The sequence below is a fragment of the Anopheles cruzii genome, chromosome 2 (genome assembly GCF_943734635.1).
Source record: "Anopheles cruzii chromosome 2, idAnoCruzAS_RS32_06, whole genome shotgun sequence".
Lineage (NCBI taxonomy): Eukaryota > Metazoa > Arthropoda > Insecta > Diptera > Culicidae > Anopheles > Anopheles cruzii.
The window spans coordinates 35033466-35049710 of NC_069144.1; the positions used below are offsets into that span (position 1 = coordinate 35033466).

The 16245-nt window shown below is 46.4% G+C and overlaps 1 protein-coding gene across 2 annotated transcripts in view; it reads left to right on the forward strand.

Moving 5' to 3' along the window:
- The window catches only part of LOC128269173 (sodium- and chloride-dependent neutral and basic amino acid transporter B(0+)), a 40218-nt gene extending 29182 nt beyond the window's left edge, over window positions 1-11036 (forward strand). The window contains exons 1-7 of one of the 2 annotated variants that reach the window (XM_053006559.1): window positions 6443-6527; window positions 6915-7146; window positions 7265-7422; window positions 7533-7576; window positions 7693-7785; window positions 7878-8144; window positions 8470-11036. In XM_053006559.1, coding sequence (XP_052862519.1) covers window positions 6447-6527; window positions 6915-7146; window positions 7265-7422; window positions 7533-7576; window positions 7693-7785; window positions 7878-8144; window positions 8470-10096 — 2502 coding nt within the window. In that variant the 5' untranslated portion in view covers window positions 6443-6446 and the 3' untranslated portion in view covers window positions 10097-11036. Of the gene's footprint in view, window positions 1-6442; window positions 6528-6914; window positions 7147-7264; window positions 7423-7532; window positions 7577-7692; window positions 7786-7877; window positions 8145-8469 lie in introns of those variants that run through there. The other variant, XM_053006558.1, reaches the window with a different exon arrangement.
- Window positions 11037-16245: the final 5209 nt, after the last annotated feature.

The following is a 16245-nucleotide window of genomic DNA, read 5'->3' on the forward strand; positions in this document are numbered from 1 at the left end:
CTGGGCGGCCCAATGTGGGCGAATGATATAACGCACCGCCGTTTGATGTGTCCCACGCACTGGACAAGAACGATCCGGATTGGTCCCTGGATCCCCACCTTCTGCTGCGCCCTAACACACTTGCGTCCGCGTGCGCTGTAGGCTCAAGTTTCAGTTCGGTTTGCGCCACTCAATCTCGCGTTGCAAAGTGCAAAGCTGCCGAGTTCCGCGAAGGGCTCGCCTCAGGCTCTCGGCGCGCACGCATATTGCAGTTCGTGCAGCAAGACCCCCGGAATTCGAGCAGTTAACCGAAGCGGAAAGACATGCCATGCCACACGAACGGGAAGGTGTTGAGGAAGGCGGTGTGGCCACACACACACAAGCCCCGCAGTAGGCCGATAGAACACCACCCAGCCAGGCCAGGCGCGCAGTGGTCAGCACAAATGGGAAGGAACCATCGCACCGTAATAAGATATTCAGCAATGCCAACTAGAATCCACTCTCCGGTCCTCCGTGGCACGCGTCGTCTACGTCCGGCTTAAGCCCTCATTATCGCTCTCGTGAGCCTGTCTTCTGGTCCCCTTATCCGGGGGGCTGATTTTTGTGAACCACATAAGGGGCGCCACTCATCGCATTTTTAAAAGCCCGCGTGGGAAGGTGCTTTTGGGAGGGGAATCCAATCCGAATCATGAGACGTGGTCGTCCCCGTGTATCCCCAAACGTATGCAATGCAGCATCCAACAGCACCTAATAGAGGCGTCAATTGGCGTTAAGCTGCAATTAGCGACGCTCTACTCCGGCCTTTTCATAATTAATTGTGATAAAAATTAAACCAACGAGCTTCCGGAACGTTGCGAAACGCGCGCGGCAAACACCATTCACCCGGACACATCGCGCGGACGTGATTAAAACGCAAGCAAACCAACCGGGCTGACCCAGTTCGGGCTGGGAAATGGGTTTGCTGTTTTCATGTTTTTTCCCCCCGGCGTTTGTTTTCTTTCTTCCGTTGGGGGGGACGCAGCATATTCTCGGTCGCCCGGCGACGAACCTTGTCGACGAAGGCGACCCCCCAAATGAGTCTCCCCGGTTGCGGAATGCCATGAGTGAAAACGCAGAAAGTAAGTAAACCGAAGCGCGGAGCCCGACCCGATGTAGTTCTGGGCTTGATGACGATCGCGACGGCGACGGCGATCGTTGGTTGGGTGGTGGAGGGCGACAGTGTGCCTGAGACGGGTGTTTTGTCAGCAATCGACGCGCTCGTCTCCGGTCACCTTCTCGGTACGACAAACAATCCACCGTTCGGGCCGAGCTGCGTTTTTTGGAATCACCGAAGTGGTTCCATCAAATGCACAGGATGTTATAACTCAGTTAATAATGTTCATAACTCAGTTATTAATTTAAGCAAAATTATGGAGATTGATCTTTGGCGGGTGCTGATATGGTGGGATCAGCCGGGAGTTATCCATTACAAAGTACTGAGCGAATCATGTTGAACAATAACTAGACAGGCGCCTTTAGTTCTCGGCTCGGCTCGACCAGCAGATCACAGACCCCACCGCTGGGCTGTTTCGTTGTCCCTTTCATCGTTCGCCCCATCGCGGGCGAACCAAACCTCGCTGCCTCCGGCTCCGACTTCGGCTTTCGGGTGGCCACCACCGTTAACCGGCTGGCGTCAGAAGCTCGCACGCTGCCGGCGGTGGCCTTCGCGCTCCAGTCTTCGCTCGGAATCGGACGGTGCAACATCAGGGCGCCGCACGCCGGTTTTGTTTTGTGTCGGCGTCTTTCGCGTTTGGCGTGCGCAGCCTTCGCGCTCTTCGCGTGGCGCTGTGCCCCCCAAGTGACAAGTGAATTGCGCGCGCGGCGGCACCAAATACAAGTGGTTCAAGGTTTTGGAAATTGGTCGTCCGCCCGGACCGGTGCCGAAAAGAGTTGTAACCGTGCCCCAAGAAGAATGCGGGACGAGACCCGCTCAGTGGTGTGATTTTGTGAAAGAATGGCACAAAAGTGTACGTAAAAGCAGTCGGAGGAAAGGTCACCTTGCATCCTTGGCAGTCGACCGACATATTTATCGCGATCGGTCACGGCGGGGTGCCTGCCGATCGACAACCTGTGCAGAGTGCTTTCGTCCATGTGTGTGCAGTGTTTCTTCTTCCCCGCCTTCGTAACCTTCGTCAGAATCAATCCGGTCCCGCAATCCTCGAAAGTGCAAAAAGTGCACCACACGACGCAGTGCGCAGAGCCTTGAGTTGAGGTCCCAGCCCCCAGCCCCCCGCCGCCGAACGAAGAGAAAAGAAAGTCAAGAAAGTAACGCGCCTTGCCAAATCTGCGCCGTACTTTATTTGAGTTTACTTCTTCTCGCCTTCTCGAAGGAAGCGCGAGGGAACCGCGCATGTTCGGGGTTTAAACTTCGTGCCAAACTCTAATGAACACAAACCGCGGATCGCGGTTATGAGAAATTGCTTGCCAACAATTAATTTGTGAGCCCGCCCAGCCTCGCTCCTCGGAAGCTGCTTTCGTTCGTGAGATAATTGAAAAGTTTCACTAGTTACTCGCGAGCGAATTACACCATCGTTTGTTTGAGATCGTAAATCGATCGTTTTCCCACAACCTAGGACGGGGCAAACGGGTGGAAAAACGGGCCCAAAACGCCGCTGCCATTGAAACTAAATGTTTGGCCAATTCGCAGGCCATTATCGTAGTGCGGGTCGCGTTCGATTTCCGAACCTCCCGAAGCCGAATGCCGAATTCGTTAATGGCGGAGTCGTAAGCGTTACCGAACTTTGAAACATTTTGATATGCCCCACGAATATGGAACTGTGATCGGCGTCTTGTGTTTCTTATCCAAGAGGTGCTACAGCTTCTGGGGCGGTTAATGTGGACCACCGTTTGCTTCATTTTCTATCAATACTCGCTCCATCTCGGTTGCTTGCCATCCATTTTCGTTCATCTGACTTTTTGCATAATCGGCTACCGGAAAACTGACGACGACACGATTCGCATCCTACCTGCTTGGTGTTGCGTGTGTTGTTGCACCACCGGACCATGGCCGCGGGTGACGCAATGCCGGGTGCTCCGTCGTCCACTCCGTTCTTGGTGGGGGAGATGACATCAAGAACGGGGATGAATGAATCTTCAACCCAAGAAACCCGTTTGCGGCATACCGGGCACGGCCGTGCCAGTTGCTGAAGGTTGTTTTTATTTTTCTAAAGGGTGAGCCTGTCAGAAATTGGTCAACAAAAAAAAATTCCAGTTCCATAATTACAAGATGCCGAAACCCAGCCAAAACAGAAAAGAACCTTTGTACTTTTTTGGGAAAGGAAAAAGATGTTTATCTCGGACATAAATTTCCTGGTTGATGGTCCCGATCGCGAAGAAAATGCCACTTTTTAAACCATAGGAACAGATTCCATACGAGATGTTTCTTTGCGAATTTTGACAGCTTTATGTTTTTGAAAATATCGGCCATTTTTCCTCTTTCAGTTGCAGTATAGTACTCCTGTCCAGGAAGCTATTTAAAGTTTGTCTTGACGTAGGTTTCATCATCCTCCATCACGCAGAAAATTTCGTTAACATCTCTATGCACAGATTCCGCGATCGTTTTCTGGCCGACATGTTTTGCTTGTCATCACGATTTGGAGTCACTACTTTCTTGTAAAACGCTAGACCAGCTCGTTTCTTAGCTCGATTCACGGTTGAAGACGTTACTTCCAGCTTGCCTGCGACATATCGGACTGCGAGTTTGGGATTCCGCTTGAAACAACCGATCACTCGTATCGTAGTTTTCGCGTTCTCCTGGGCCCGACTTCCACCTGATACAGTCTTTCTCACTGTCGTCAAACGTTCTCCGAATACTTTTAATACATTGGTGACCGTTGATTTGGCCACAGTCAACAATTTCGCTAACTTAGCGTTCGGGTAGATCGGATTTTCCTGCTGACGGTGCAAGCTCTTAATACGATGTTCCTCTTGTTTCGACGCCATTTCCACAAATGAAGCGCAAATGTTAAAATCGAATAATATGTGTAGAAATCTCGTTGTTTCTTAATATTTATATTTGTGATCGGGAGATAAAAAATTGTATGTCCGGATTCGTTGAGAGTCACCAATAAACTACTTTGAATAATCTTCGATTGCACGGAGAATGCACGGTCGATGAATACTTGATAATATTTTTTAACGCTGCTCGACGAAGCTGCTCGACCGTGCTGCTCGATTTTTTAATATTCTTATAACGAGGTCGCTACATATGTATAACACTACACAAAAACATCTTTAAAATGAGAGATGTACAGGATTTTTTGATGCACTTTGAAAAATAATGCGTCAGGTTGAAGTTGACCAATTTTTGACCGAGACACCCTTTACTCCATTCTACTCGAGCACACACACCCACACGTTACCTGGTCTCTCCGGCTCCGGTTTTAACCAACAAGCGTATGGCCAATTCGTCGACAGACTGAGATCGCCCCTTTCGAGAGATGGGAAAAGTAGAAACAATACTTTGTCCACGATGCATATGGTCCAGTCCGGAACTTTGTCCATGGAAATTCGTTGCCTAGTGTCCACGGTGCGGCATGCCAATGATGATGCGTGGGATCGATCCAAACACCACGAACAGAACCAAAGTCACTCACTTCCAGTCAACACGGAACCACACTTAACGAGGGTTGGCGTGACGAATGTCAATAATGTGAAGGTTACTTTAGGATGGCCACTCTAACGCCTCCTGCGCAGTAGCTTGCCATTCAGAAAAGTTCCCCACACAGCATGGGCGTCGCGGGTGCCGATTCCGACCGACCACTACTCCTACTCCGGTCCGGTTGTCGGTCGGTCCGGCAACCGATGGAAACAATGCGGAACACAATCGAAGGCGGCTTTCGAATATTGCGTTCGTTCCCACCGGCAGGGGCCGGCTGGCTGTAGTGAGCAAAACAGGTGGCCAAGCAAGCAGCGACATCTTGTCCCCAGACCCCCGGGGAGAGGGAATCTTCGACTTCGAAACCGCTGTAACATATTTCACGCACCGGTGGCCACTTGATCTCGATGTGCATCCGATACATGCGCGGTTCCCTGCTCAGCTGATGCGTGACAGGCGAGGAACCTTCGTCTCGGCGGCGAGCGACACGACAGGGGAACTACGCCATCTCTGACATTCACCTCGTTCAGGCTTCTTGGCGTGGGCATTTGCATCCAGCATGGTGGGAGGCAAATGGGAAAGTAATTTACTAATAAAATGAAACAAACTGAAATCCCATCATCCCATCGTGTGTCCGATTCGCCAGTGCATTGGGGCGCGTTTGGCGAAGAAAGGGAACTTTGTCAGCTACACTCTTAATTGGAAGATTTGACGGCACCGTGTCCCCTACTTTCTATCCGCAACTATGTTTCTTGAGCCCCGCGGAATGCGGGTTGCGGTCGGAGAAAACTGCACCAAGCTGACTCTGGCACGGGGTTCATTGTTCACGGCCATGCCATGCTTTATGTGTTTTACGCTTCCCCTCTCATCATCACTTCGATTCGGTCTCCACGGTTCCGCAGAGTCCTGCTGCTGCTGCTGCTGCTGCTGCGTCCCATCTGCGATGCTAACTATGCGAAGGTGTGCGAAAATCTGATTAGTGTCTCCGCGCGAGTGTTCCGTTCGCAACAAACGGAGGGGCTGTCCTCGTTATGCACACTAATCGTTAATTATGCCGCCTGGCACTGCCGCAGAACCCCAGCAGTGGGCCAATCGGAAACGGTTCCAGCTGCGAAGCGGTGGTTTCCGGGACCACAGCTCCGTCGTTTGTCTTCCACCACCGAGGTCATTGGTGCAACCGCCGCATTATTGGCGTGTGAGACAAGTGCAGTGCGCATCGGATCGATGTGAACACCAGTGATCTTTGGTGGATCGTGAAACGAACGAAGCTGACTTGCTGATCCGCCTTCGCTCTCGGATAAGATTCCTTCTCCTTGGCGTATCAACAGTGAGACACTTAAATCGAAGGCCTCTCCGTCGGAGCTTTGTGATCGAGGATCAGACCAAACGAAGCTAAACGAAGTGCGCCTCAATGCGTAATGTTGCTCAAGCGCACAGCCAAAAGTCGTTCATCGAATGGTTAGCCCGCCAAGCGGTTGTCCACATCCGTTTGCATACGTAACAGAGCCATGAAACCGGAACCGCTTTTAAACCCAAAACGGCCGGGCAAACGGTGCCGCGCACGACAGACTTCTACCGGCGAAAGAGAGATTAATAGACTTTAAACTGTTTGTCAATAACCGCGGAATGCGCCACTGTGTACCAGCTGGAGAGCTGTAGAGAGAGAGTGTGTGTGTCTGTTCAACCAGTGCGAACGCTGAACGAAACTGAAAACTTGGGCCAAACTTGGAGTCATATTAAATAACTGCCGCTGGCCGCCTATTGCCGCCGCGTGTTGTGGAAAAACGAATTTTCTTCCACGCAAAGCTCGTTGCGGCTCAGTATGAAGAAAATGGATGCCACGAATGCAAAATATCTGTTGGACTATCTTTACTATACAAGGGATGATGAGCAGTTTCGGTTTTACAAGAAGGTAAGCAGGTGACACAAAAGCGCCAGAAGCGTGTACACTGTGTAACTCCTACAAAGTACAAAACTTCATTCGGGGAGCTACGTTTAACAACATCAGTCGCCAATTAAAGACCACCGAATGTGAACATATCTTGTGTTGGGGATTCGATTAGTTGGTCGGGTTAAGGTTCAAATGTTTCGTCCCAAACTTGCTTCCACTTGAGATCAATGAGATCGAGATCGATCGCTGACTGTTTCATTGTTGTTTATTAGAAATTTATGAAGAATAATTTTCGAATGGTACTCAGTATCAGTATGGACTACATTCATCACACTAAACAGATAGTAACGCGCGGGGTTCGTATGGCGATCACTCATTGAAATCTTTCGTTTTCACTTTCTTTTGCAGTCAAGATCATCGATATTTCGCGGTGTGATACTATGCCTCTGCCTGAACCTCACCTTCGCCAACGTGGTCCGATTTCCCCGAGAACTGCAGCAGCACGGTTCAGCCTTCCTAGTACCTTATCTTATACTGCTTCTTCTAGTCGGCCTCCCGGTGGTACTGCTCGAGATCTCGCTGGGGCAATTTCTTGGACAAGGTTCGGCGCACATGTGGCGCGCTGCTCCCTTCCTCAAGGGTAAGATACCTTTCAAACAATGTTATTAATAACATGACAGATGTCTTTGGCAACAACACACAGTAGAATTAAAACACTAAATTATTAAATACACAATTCGCTTCCTACTCCACTCTAGGTGCTAGTTTAGTAGGACGTATTGCATCGTGGCTGGCGGCAATATGGACATCAATGCAATCCGTGATTGCACTGCTCTACATCGGAATGCTAGCATTCAAATCTGTGCCATTGCGGGAGTGTTCCAAGTCGGTGACGATCAACCCGCAAGCCATCTACGTGAGTCATCGTTTGTAATCTTACCGCTAAAAGCGACGCATTTCGTAGTGCCAATTACTTATTACTTTCTCTCCCAATACTCATGGGTTTTTACTGTCGTCCTCTTTCAGAATGGCTATGACGTACAGCAAAGCAGTGGACAGGAATGTTTGAAGTAAGCACTTTACGGTCGATTAGTATTCCGTTGTGTCCGACGACGCTCTCGCATAGAGATTGACTTTATATTTTGGCTTTGGCTTTTATTTTCCATATTCTCGCTTTCTCTCGCAGATTAACATTTCTACGTCCAGTGTGGAGAAGTTCGCTGTACTTTGGCTTGCTGGCGTTGAGCCTAATATTGCTGTGGGTCATTTCAATGGTGTGGTAAGTGGATTGCCTTCAAAAGCAATGTGTGTGTGGCCCCGGTTACAATGATTCCGAATCCCCTTTTTTTTTGATCTCGTAAAAACCCAAAGCACGCATAGCAGCAAAATTAATCGAAGATCGATCTACTTGTTCGGTTTCGTGGCGTTGATAATTCTGGTCTTCGAAACCGGCTGGGAAGTGACCAAATCGATCAACGAACAGTACATCCCGGAAATTTGGCCGTTTCACCCGGAATCGTTTGCTGACAGCACGGTTTGGTTCAATGCGCTGGTGCAGGTGATCTACTCGCTCAATATCGGCATCGGCGCCGTGCCGGTACTGACCGGCAAGTTTCTCTACAAAGGTGATGCCATCAAGTAAGTATGCGGCCTCAATTGACCGCACTACTGTAGCGACCTCGTCGTAGCAATATCTTTTCGAAAAAGTACGCGTATACGAATTCGAGCAGTCGAGCAGTGTTTACAAAAAATCGTCAAGTATTCATTGACAAAGTTTTCCGCACAATCGGAGATTACTCAAGTTAGTTCATGTGTGACACTCAACGCATTCAGAAGCACGAAACTATATCTCCCGATCATAAAAATAAAAATTAAGAAATAATACAAGATTTCTACACTACGTTAGTGTTTAGCAGTTGAATGTGTCCGTTTCTAACTCTATTCTTTTCACTTCTCACCGTAGGACATCATTCGTGTACATATTTTTCAACGTCCTCATCACATCGATCGCGGTAGTGTTCTACCTGTTCCAGTATCAGAACAACTTTACTGAGGCGCACCCTTTCTATCCGGAGCTGAGCACCCTTACCGTGATATACGATCGAGCCATAACGGTGCAGGAGTCGGACCCGACCGTACAACGATTAATACCGAGCCTGTCTTACGCGATGATCTTTGTCTCGTCGCTCGTTTCGATTGCCATCTACGTGTACACGTCGACCCGGATTATACGCAAGCACCCGAACTACACGGTGTGTCTGGCGGGGCTGGTGGTCGCAATAGCGGGTCTATTGTGCCCAAATTACATTTTCCCGCGGATACTGGACACGCGCATTGTCGGTGCGTTGATCGTGTGCGCGATGATCTTCGAGATTATTCTCATCATTTGGGTGTACGGCTCGAAGAACCTGTACACGGATCTGGAGTTTTCACTCGGCCGCCCAGTGCTGAGGGCTTGGCTGTTCATCTGGGGCTCCATTCCGGTGCTGCTGATAGCGCTGCTGTGCTGGTGGTCCATTACTTACTACGACAACGATCTGCTGATCGACTACTTTCCCAAGTGGCTACCGGTGGTGTTCAGTTTGGCCGTCATCGTGTTGCTGGCTTGCGTGGAAATCAGCAAGCAGGTCGATTACAACATTTTCAGCATGATACACGGTGCGACCAAGCCATCGAAAGACTGGGGACCCGCGGACCCACTAGTACGGCACGCCTGGAAGCAGTGGAAGTCGGTGTGCGAGGACACCGGTGAGCGCGACTTCACGTTGCGGCGGCGCGGAACTAAAGACTATACGAACTCGATCAAGAAGGGCCAGTACTCGCACTCGCAAAAGTATGGTGCCTCGTCGAATCGGAATCTCTCCACGGCCGGCAGTAACTCGCCCAACTACAGTGGCTCCGTGTTTGGTGATTCGGCCATTGAAGAGGACATGAGTGTCGATAAGTATCCTCATTATAAGCACCACTCGAGTGCTGGTCATGCCGGTGCCAATGGGTACGGGATGGAAACGACCGCTGCGCACGCAGACACCGACGACAAGTCACCCCGCATTATGGCCAACTCTCGCAAATCTTCCCAAACCATGGACCACAAGCGACCGGCGAACGATCGGAACCAGCCCGATCTGATGCCAAGCTCACGCAAGACTTCCGACAACAGCTTTTCGTCGCGGATAGAAATAATGCCGACCGATGACGGGGCCTTCGGTCGGGCGGCCATCGTGCGCAATCCTTTGGCCAAAGCGCACTCTAACCACCACCAACGGCATGGCCACCACCAGCAACAGCAGCCACATCCGGAGGCAACTGTCCTGCAAGGTGTCGTCAACAATGGTGTGCACCACTTGAATCTGGCGCTGGCCGCAAACGGCATGGTGCCGGTACATTCAAAGCAGAGCATATCGTACCACCAAGAAGGAAGCAGAGCAGAATGTCCACCAGACGGTGTCGGTGGTCCACGTCCACTTGGTTACAATCGCGATATTTTCATCAGCAACGGCAACGGCCACGTGACGGCCAACCCGGGCGGAGAGCATCTTTGCTGGCGAAAGCTGTCCATCAACTCGGAGGAATACTCGACGGAGCTATAAAAGTGTACCCCGATCCCGGGCGACCGATGTTATTGTTACTGTTTATTGTTGGTGTTTCTCCCGGATCGCCTGTTTGTGCCTGCTTTTGTACATATTAGACAAGTTCTAGCAAAAAACCCAAAGCGCCTCAGGAAGCCCGGACAGTGAGATACGCGCGCGGAACTGATTTCATAAGAACTTTGCGGGGGGTTAAGTGGAAGAGGGATAAGAACGGTGGTAGGTGCGTCGCTGCTGGGGCCTATGCTTATTCGCAACCCATTGAACTTGCGTTTCTTGTGCCCGAATTTGCATGTATGGTTTGTTATTTCTAAATAACCAGATTCCGAGTGCACACAACGAATTGAGAATGTTTCATAGCTATCCTCTGTCAGCTCCGCTTTTCACAGTAATGGAAGTAATAAATCCTATTTCGTTACCATTTTTCTATCGTTTCTAACAGTAGGTAGCTAGTTGGACGGTTGAAAATGAATACCAATGCCTGGGAGTGCACTTCCCGTTAGAAAACATTACACATCGAGAGCAGCATGCAAGCAAAACACACAACTAGGTTAGGTAGAATGTTCGGCGTGGATTTGGGGTCGCAGGATTCACTAAAGATAGCGCAAGAGATCGAAAAATATACAAAACGAGAAAAGAAACTGGTGCCGTGCGGGAAGATATTCTTTCTTCCATCTTTCTTTGCCGTACTCCGCGTGAAGCGATAGGAGCTGTTAAAGATATCATTGGTATATGCATGGCCACAGACAGTGTTTGAACGTGTATTGAAAGTTCGATAAATAGTTTAGCTAAACAAAAAACACACGCTAACAGGACGTGAGCTGTTTTGAGTTGGCAAAAACCAGAAAGAAAACTTTTACTCACAACCGTACATTGTAAAGTCTCTCACGAACGATCGATCGACAATGAAATGGTGAATAATCGAAATAAATTGTTACTTATTAAAGGCAAAATAACTGGGCTTTTTTATAGACATTTAAAGAACCGAAACATTCTCCTCTCTAATGCCGATGGACGTAGACACATAATATCCCTTTTCCCTTTTCCACGGCAAGAAATCTATTCGAATGCGTTTGAATCTTTCATTTCAAGTTGATTTTCTATTCCATTTTCCTTTTTCTTTTTCCCCACGTCTATTTTCATTTTTTATTTAGATGAATGACGACGCTCGTCCGCTCAAGGATTTAAAAGTATCGTAAAAAGTAAATCATTTCAAACTAAAATAAATTCATTTATTTTAAGCTTTACTGCGACATGCTGAAAGAAAGAAACTACTTATGGAGCGACTACGTTAACATTGATTTGTACCAATGAAGCTTCCGGGTTTCCAGGGTTACCCGGCTGCGGTTGTGCGTCTTTGCGGGCCGGTCCACGTGGCCTTGCGACAGCTGATTTAGGCGATGGACGCGGTGGTTGGAATTTAGAGTCTTCCCCAAATAGACCTTCTTTCGCATCCTTTTCGTGAGAACGAGGTCTAGGGGCGCCAGGATACTCTCTCTTTTCGATTTCACTAGGAGAATGAGAACCATGGTGGGGTCGATTATGCGGTGTGTCCTTTTTCCGTTGGTCTCGTACTATCACAGGCTTCTCGATGTCTTTTTCATCTTTCGGCTGATCTTCGATTGGACGATTTCCTTCTGACGCATTTCCCCTTTCTTCATCGTTTGTTGCCGGTGCTACACGATCCTGGGAAGCATCTCGAGGTTTCTCGGAAGATGGCTTTTGAGCATCCTCGATAATTTCCGGATTACGTTTGTTCGGTATATCATCTTGTTTCTGATTTTCTTCGAACAGTTCACTGGAAGCTGGCTGCTCTAGCGGAACTAACACATCCGCTTCACGATGGTCAGTTGATTTATGTTGCAGGATAGCTCGATCATACAGCTCTTTTGGGAAACTTACAAACGGTGGGTAAAGAATGCGTGGAAACTCTCGGCGTTGAGCTTCAAAATACGGAGCCAGATTTACTTCCGGGACTTGGTTGTAATTGTAGGGTTGATCGAATTCGTATGGTATCTTGTGCTGGACTCCTTTGGACGGAAGATATTCAACAGGAGACTCATTTTGATCGCGCAAAGCTTCATGCGGCTTGGCCAGAGTAGCAGCAAACAGCGCCAACAACACCACGAAAGTAGCTTTTCCCATTGTCAGTATAACTGATTCGATCTCAAAACAAGAACTGATGGTGACTTAGTTGAAACTGGCCGTTTTTATAGTCATTCTCGGCGGCCGATAAACACCAAAATCGTAAAGTATCGAACTTTCCCCAGTACTTTCCACAAATCATTGCCTCAGCTCAAGTGGTGCCACTGTAAATAGTGTGGAATGATTGTAAAGTAAAGTTTGTTTTCTACGCGTGCTCTTCGCACGTTTTGTTCAACAATAAAACAAATATTACGTTTGCAAATAAAAATATAAATTCATTCCGTCAAAACATTGAAGTTGAACATTGATAAGTACGTGCACCTAAGAAGATACCCAAGCGTAATAGTAATTAAATGTACTTTTCTTATTTATTTTCGTTTACGTATTGATTCTCTTCATACAAGGTATTTAGTCGTTTTTTCATTAAAAGAACGGACAGAGCCATATTAAGCACCATTTTTAAGTTTTATAATCAAGTTGATACACTGTCAGGATTCGAACTGATGTCTTCCGCATAGAAACCGATAAATCGTTGCAGCAAGACGGACTTCTTCGGACGAATATGAATACGTATATAGTTACTTTATTTTAACGTTCACATTTTGGTACGAATGGAATATAACTCTAATAAACTCGCCCAAACACGTGCTGTCACCGCGTGCCCTTAACGCGTCTGACCCATTCATATCTCAACATGGAATATTTGTATTTGAGTTTGTATTGATTGACGGAAAGTACTGAGGAAAGTTCGATACTTCACGATTTTGGTATTTATCGGCCGCCGAGAATGACTATAAAAACGGCCAGTTTCCACTAAATCACCATCAGTTCTTGTTTTGAGATCGAATCAGTTATACCGACAATGGGAAAAGCTACTTTCGTGGTGTTGTTGGCGCTGTTTGCTGCTACTCTGGCCAAGCCGCACGAAAGTTTACGCGATCAAAATGAGTCTCCTGTTGAATATCATTCGTCCAAAGGAGTCCAGCACAAGATACCATACGAATTCGATCAACTCTACAATTACAACCAAGTGCCGGAAGTGAATCTGGCTCCGTACTTTGAAGCTCAACGCCGAGAGTTTCCACGCATTCTTTACCCACCGTTTGTAAGTTTCCCGAAAGAGCTGTATGATCGAGCTATCCTGCAACATAAATCAACTGACCATCGTGAAGCGGATGTGTTAGTTCCGCTAGAGCAGCCAGCTTCCAGTGAACTGTTCGATGAAAATCAGAAACAAGATGATATCCCGAACAAACGTAATCCCGAAATTATCGAGGATGCCCAAAAGCCATCTTCCGAGAAACCTCGAGATGCTTCCGAGGATCGTGTAGCACCGGCTACAAACGATGAAGAAAGACGAAATGCTTCAGATGGAAATCGTCCCAACGAAGATCAACCGAAAGATGAAAAAGACATCGAGAAGCCTATGAAAGTACGAGACCAACGGAAAAAGGACACACAGCATAATCGACCCCACCATGGTTCTCATTCTCCTAGTGAAATCGAAAAGAGAGAGTATCCTGGTGCCCCTAGGCATCGTTCTCACGAAAAGGACGCGAAAAAAGGTCTATTTGGGGAAGACTCTAAATTCCAACCACCGCGTCCATCGCCTAAATCAGCTGTCGCAAGGCCACGTGGACCGGCCCGCAAAGACGCACAACCGCAGCCGGGTAACCCTGGAAACCCGGAAGCTTCATTGGTACAAATTAATGTAAACATTATTTCTCCTTAAATCTTAGACATATCTTAAATTGGTTATCAGTCCGGCTACTTCAATAAAATGGTTTTGCTATAAACGTGATAATAATTACTGATTAATAAGTTTAAAAATTTAAACAGCGTTTGACAGTGTTTCACATCCTATAAAATAACTGACAGCCTTGCTGTCAGTTTGAATTGCGGCCGTTGCGCCTGAAACATAAAAAGGAAAATTAACCATGAGACCGTTAGCATGAAATTAGATATGCAGGTTTTTTGATTATTATTATTGTAGTGTTGAGGCGAACCTATAGGAAAATACGGCGATCGATAGCGAAGCCGCAAGCAAATCTACCAACAATTTTAAAGTCTGATCAGAAATCCTAATTTTGAAATTTCTTTCTAATTAAAAGTTTCCCGGCGTTATGCACTGATTCTGCCAACCTAATAGTGATTCCCAACCACGTTTTTGGTGGAATCATGTTTTGAGAGTTTGTAACGGAATGGTTGAAGATTTGCAGGCTATTATCAATCACCGGGTGCAACGATTCCCTTATCAAAAGCACCAGTTTTGCCTATCAAACGCAAATGCTTTTAACAGTCAGTACAATTTACCACTTATATTCCATTCAGAGATATCCGTTTAACTTTGGTCTCCCATAACGATAACCACTTTCTAACATGCCTCAGTAATGACAAAGCTTAGAATTTGTTTCCACGTGATTTTACTTACCCTTTTAAATTAGGCTTTAGCTTATGTTCGGCGTTTATATGTAACAAATTTTCGTGGTTTAAATAAATAATGTACCTTTTTGAGAACTACAAATCGATACATAAAATAGAATACCCAATACGAAATTCTTGAAATTCGAAATATAATTTTTATCACTTTACTTCAGCGCGGACTTTTAATGTGTAAATTTAATGTGTAGAACACAAAACACATGTACAACTTTATCTAAAGGGATCACACAGTCTGAAGGAGTTCATATTCGATGGACGAGTCATTTTATTAACAGCTCTAATACATGGGCTGAAAGTTCCGGGCCTAACTCATAAATAGCGCTAATCCTATTGCATTCATCGCCTTTTCAGATAGTTCAGTTGTTACACTGCTTCTTGATGCGAAAAATACCGTTCAAGCTAAACAATGCCTTAAAAAGGCTTGTAACACCAGAAAACATTAAAAACACAGTTTTTAATGATCAAAAAGAAAAGCTGCGTCAGTTAGCTGATATTGTAAAGATATCAAAAGAACGTGTTGGTTTTATATTGCATGAGAATGAGAATATATGAGAATGCAAATGCTGTTCAAAGTAACTGCCGCGTTTGCTCACTGTTGACTAAAAACAAGAACGTGTTGATGATTCTGAGCAGTGTTTGGTCAAAGTGTTTGGTGTTTTTCCCAGGTCAAACAAAACAATGGCAAAATTACATGAATTAAGCTTCGAAGTGCACCCACATCCACCGTATTCGCCAAATTTGGCTCCCAGCGACTACTGGCTATGAACAGACCTAAAAAAAGGGTCATCGGTAAGAAATTTCGCTCGAATGATGAAGTTTTTGTGGAAACTGAGGCCTATTTGGAGACAAAAGATAAATCCTTCTACAAAATTGGAATTGCAATTGTATTGAAAACCGCGTTTTCCTCCTTGGGCCCGCGACTTTTTAGCCCATGTGTTACAGCCCGTGAAAATAATTTGGGTTTGTTTGTTTATTTTTTTCTTATTTTCTCCAACCATCAAACTTTACTGTTGTTCCTTTAATGTTCTTTTCCGTGAGAATTCAATGCCAACAATAGCAATGGTTTCAAATAGTTGCAGTTGATGATCATGTTTCTGTACGCTCCCCGTTGATTCTGGCCATCATCCGACCAACATTTTGAAACAAAAAATGTATCCAATCACTTCCTACCTTGCACTTGCCAGCCAGCCATTAACATGCTTTAACCCCTTATCTAAGATAAATGATAAGAAATTATTATATCTTTTCAATAAACCTTCTTGTATGATCTTTACATACGGTTTTCTGTGTTTTATTTTTGTCCTAAATGTATAGTTATAATAAATTATCAAATGCTTCTAAGCAAAGTAGAAATGAAATGTACAGTAGAAATGAACGATACATGATGAAGAAAAGAACAGAAAACGATAACTGGTATCAAATAATTTAGACTTGCCCATCGTCGACTGCAAAATATTTCAATCTCGTATAAAATTTCGGATCAAGCAAAACATTTCTTGCGGTCAAAACGACCGTTGTCAACGTAGTTTACCAAGGAACTGGTATTTATTTATCTTTCCACAAGT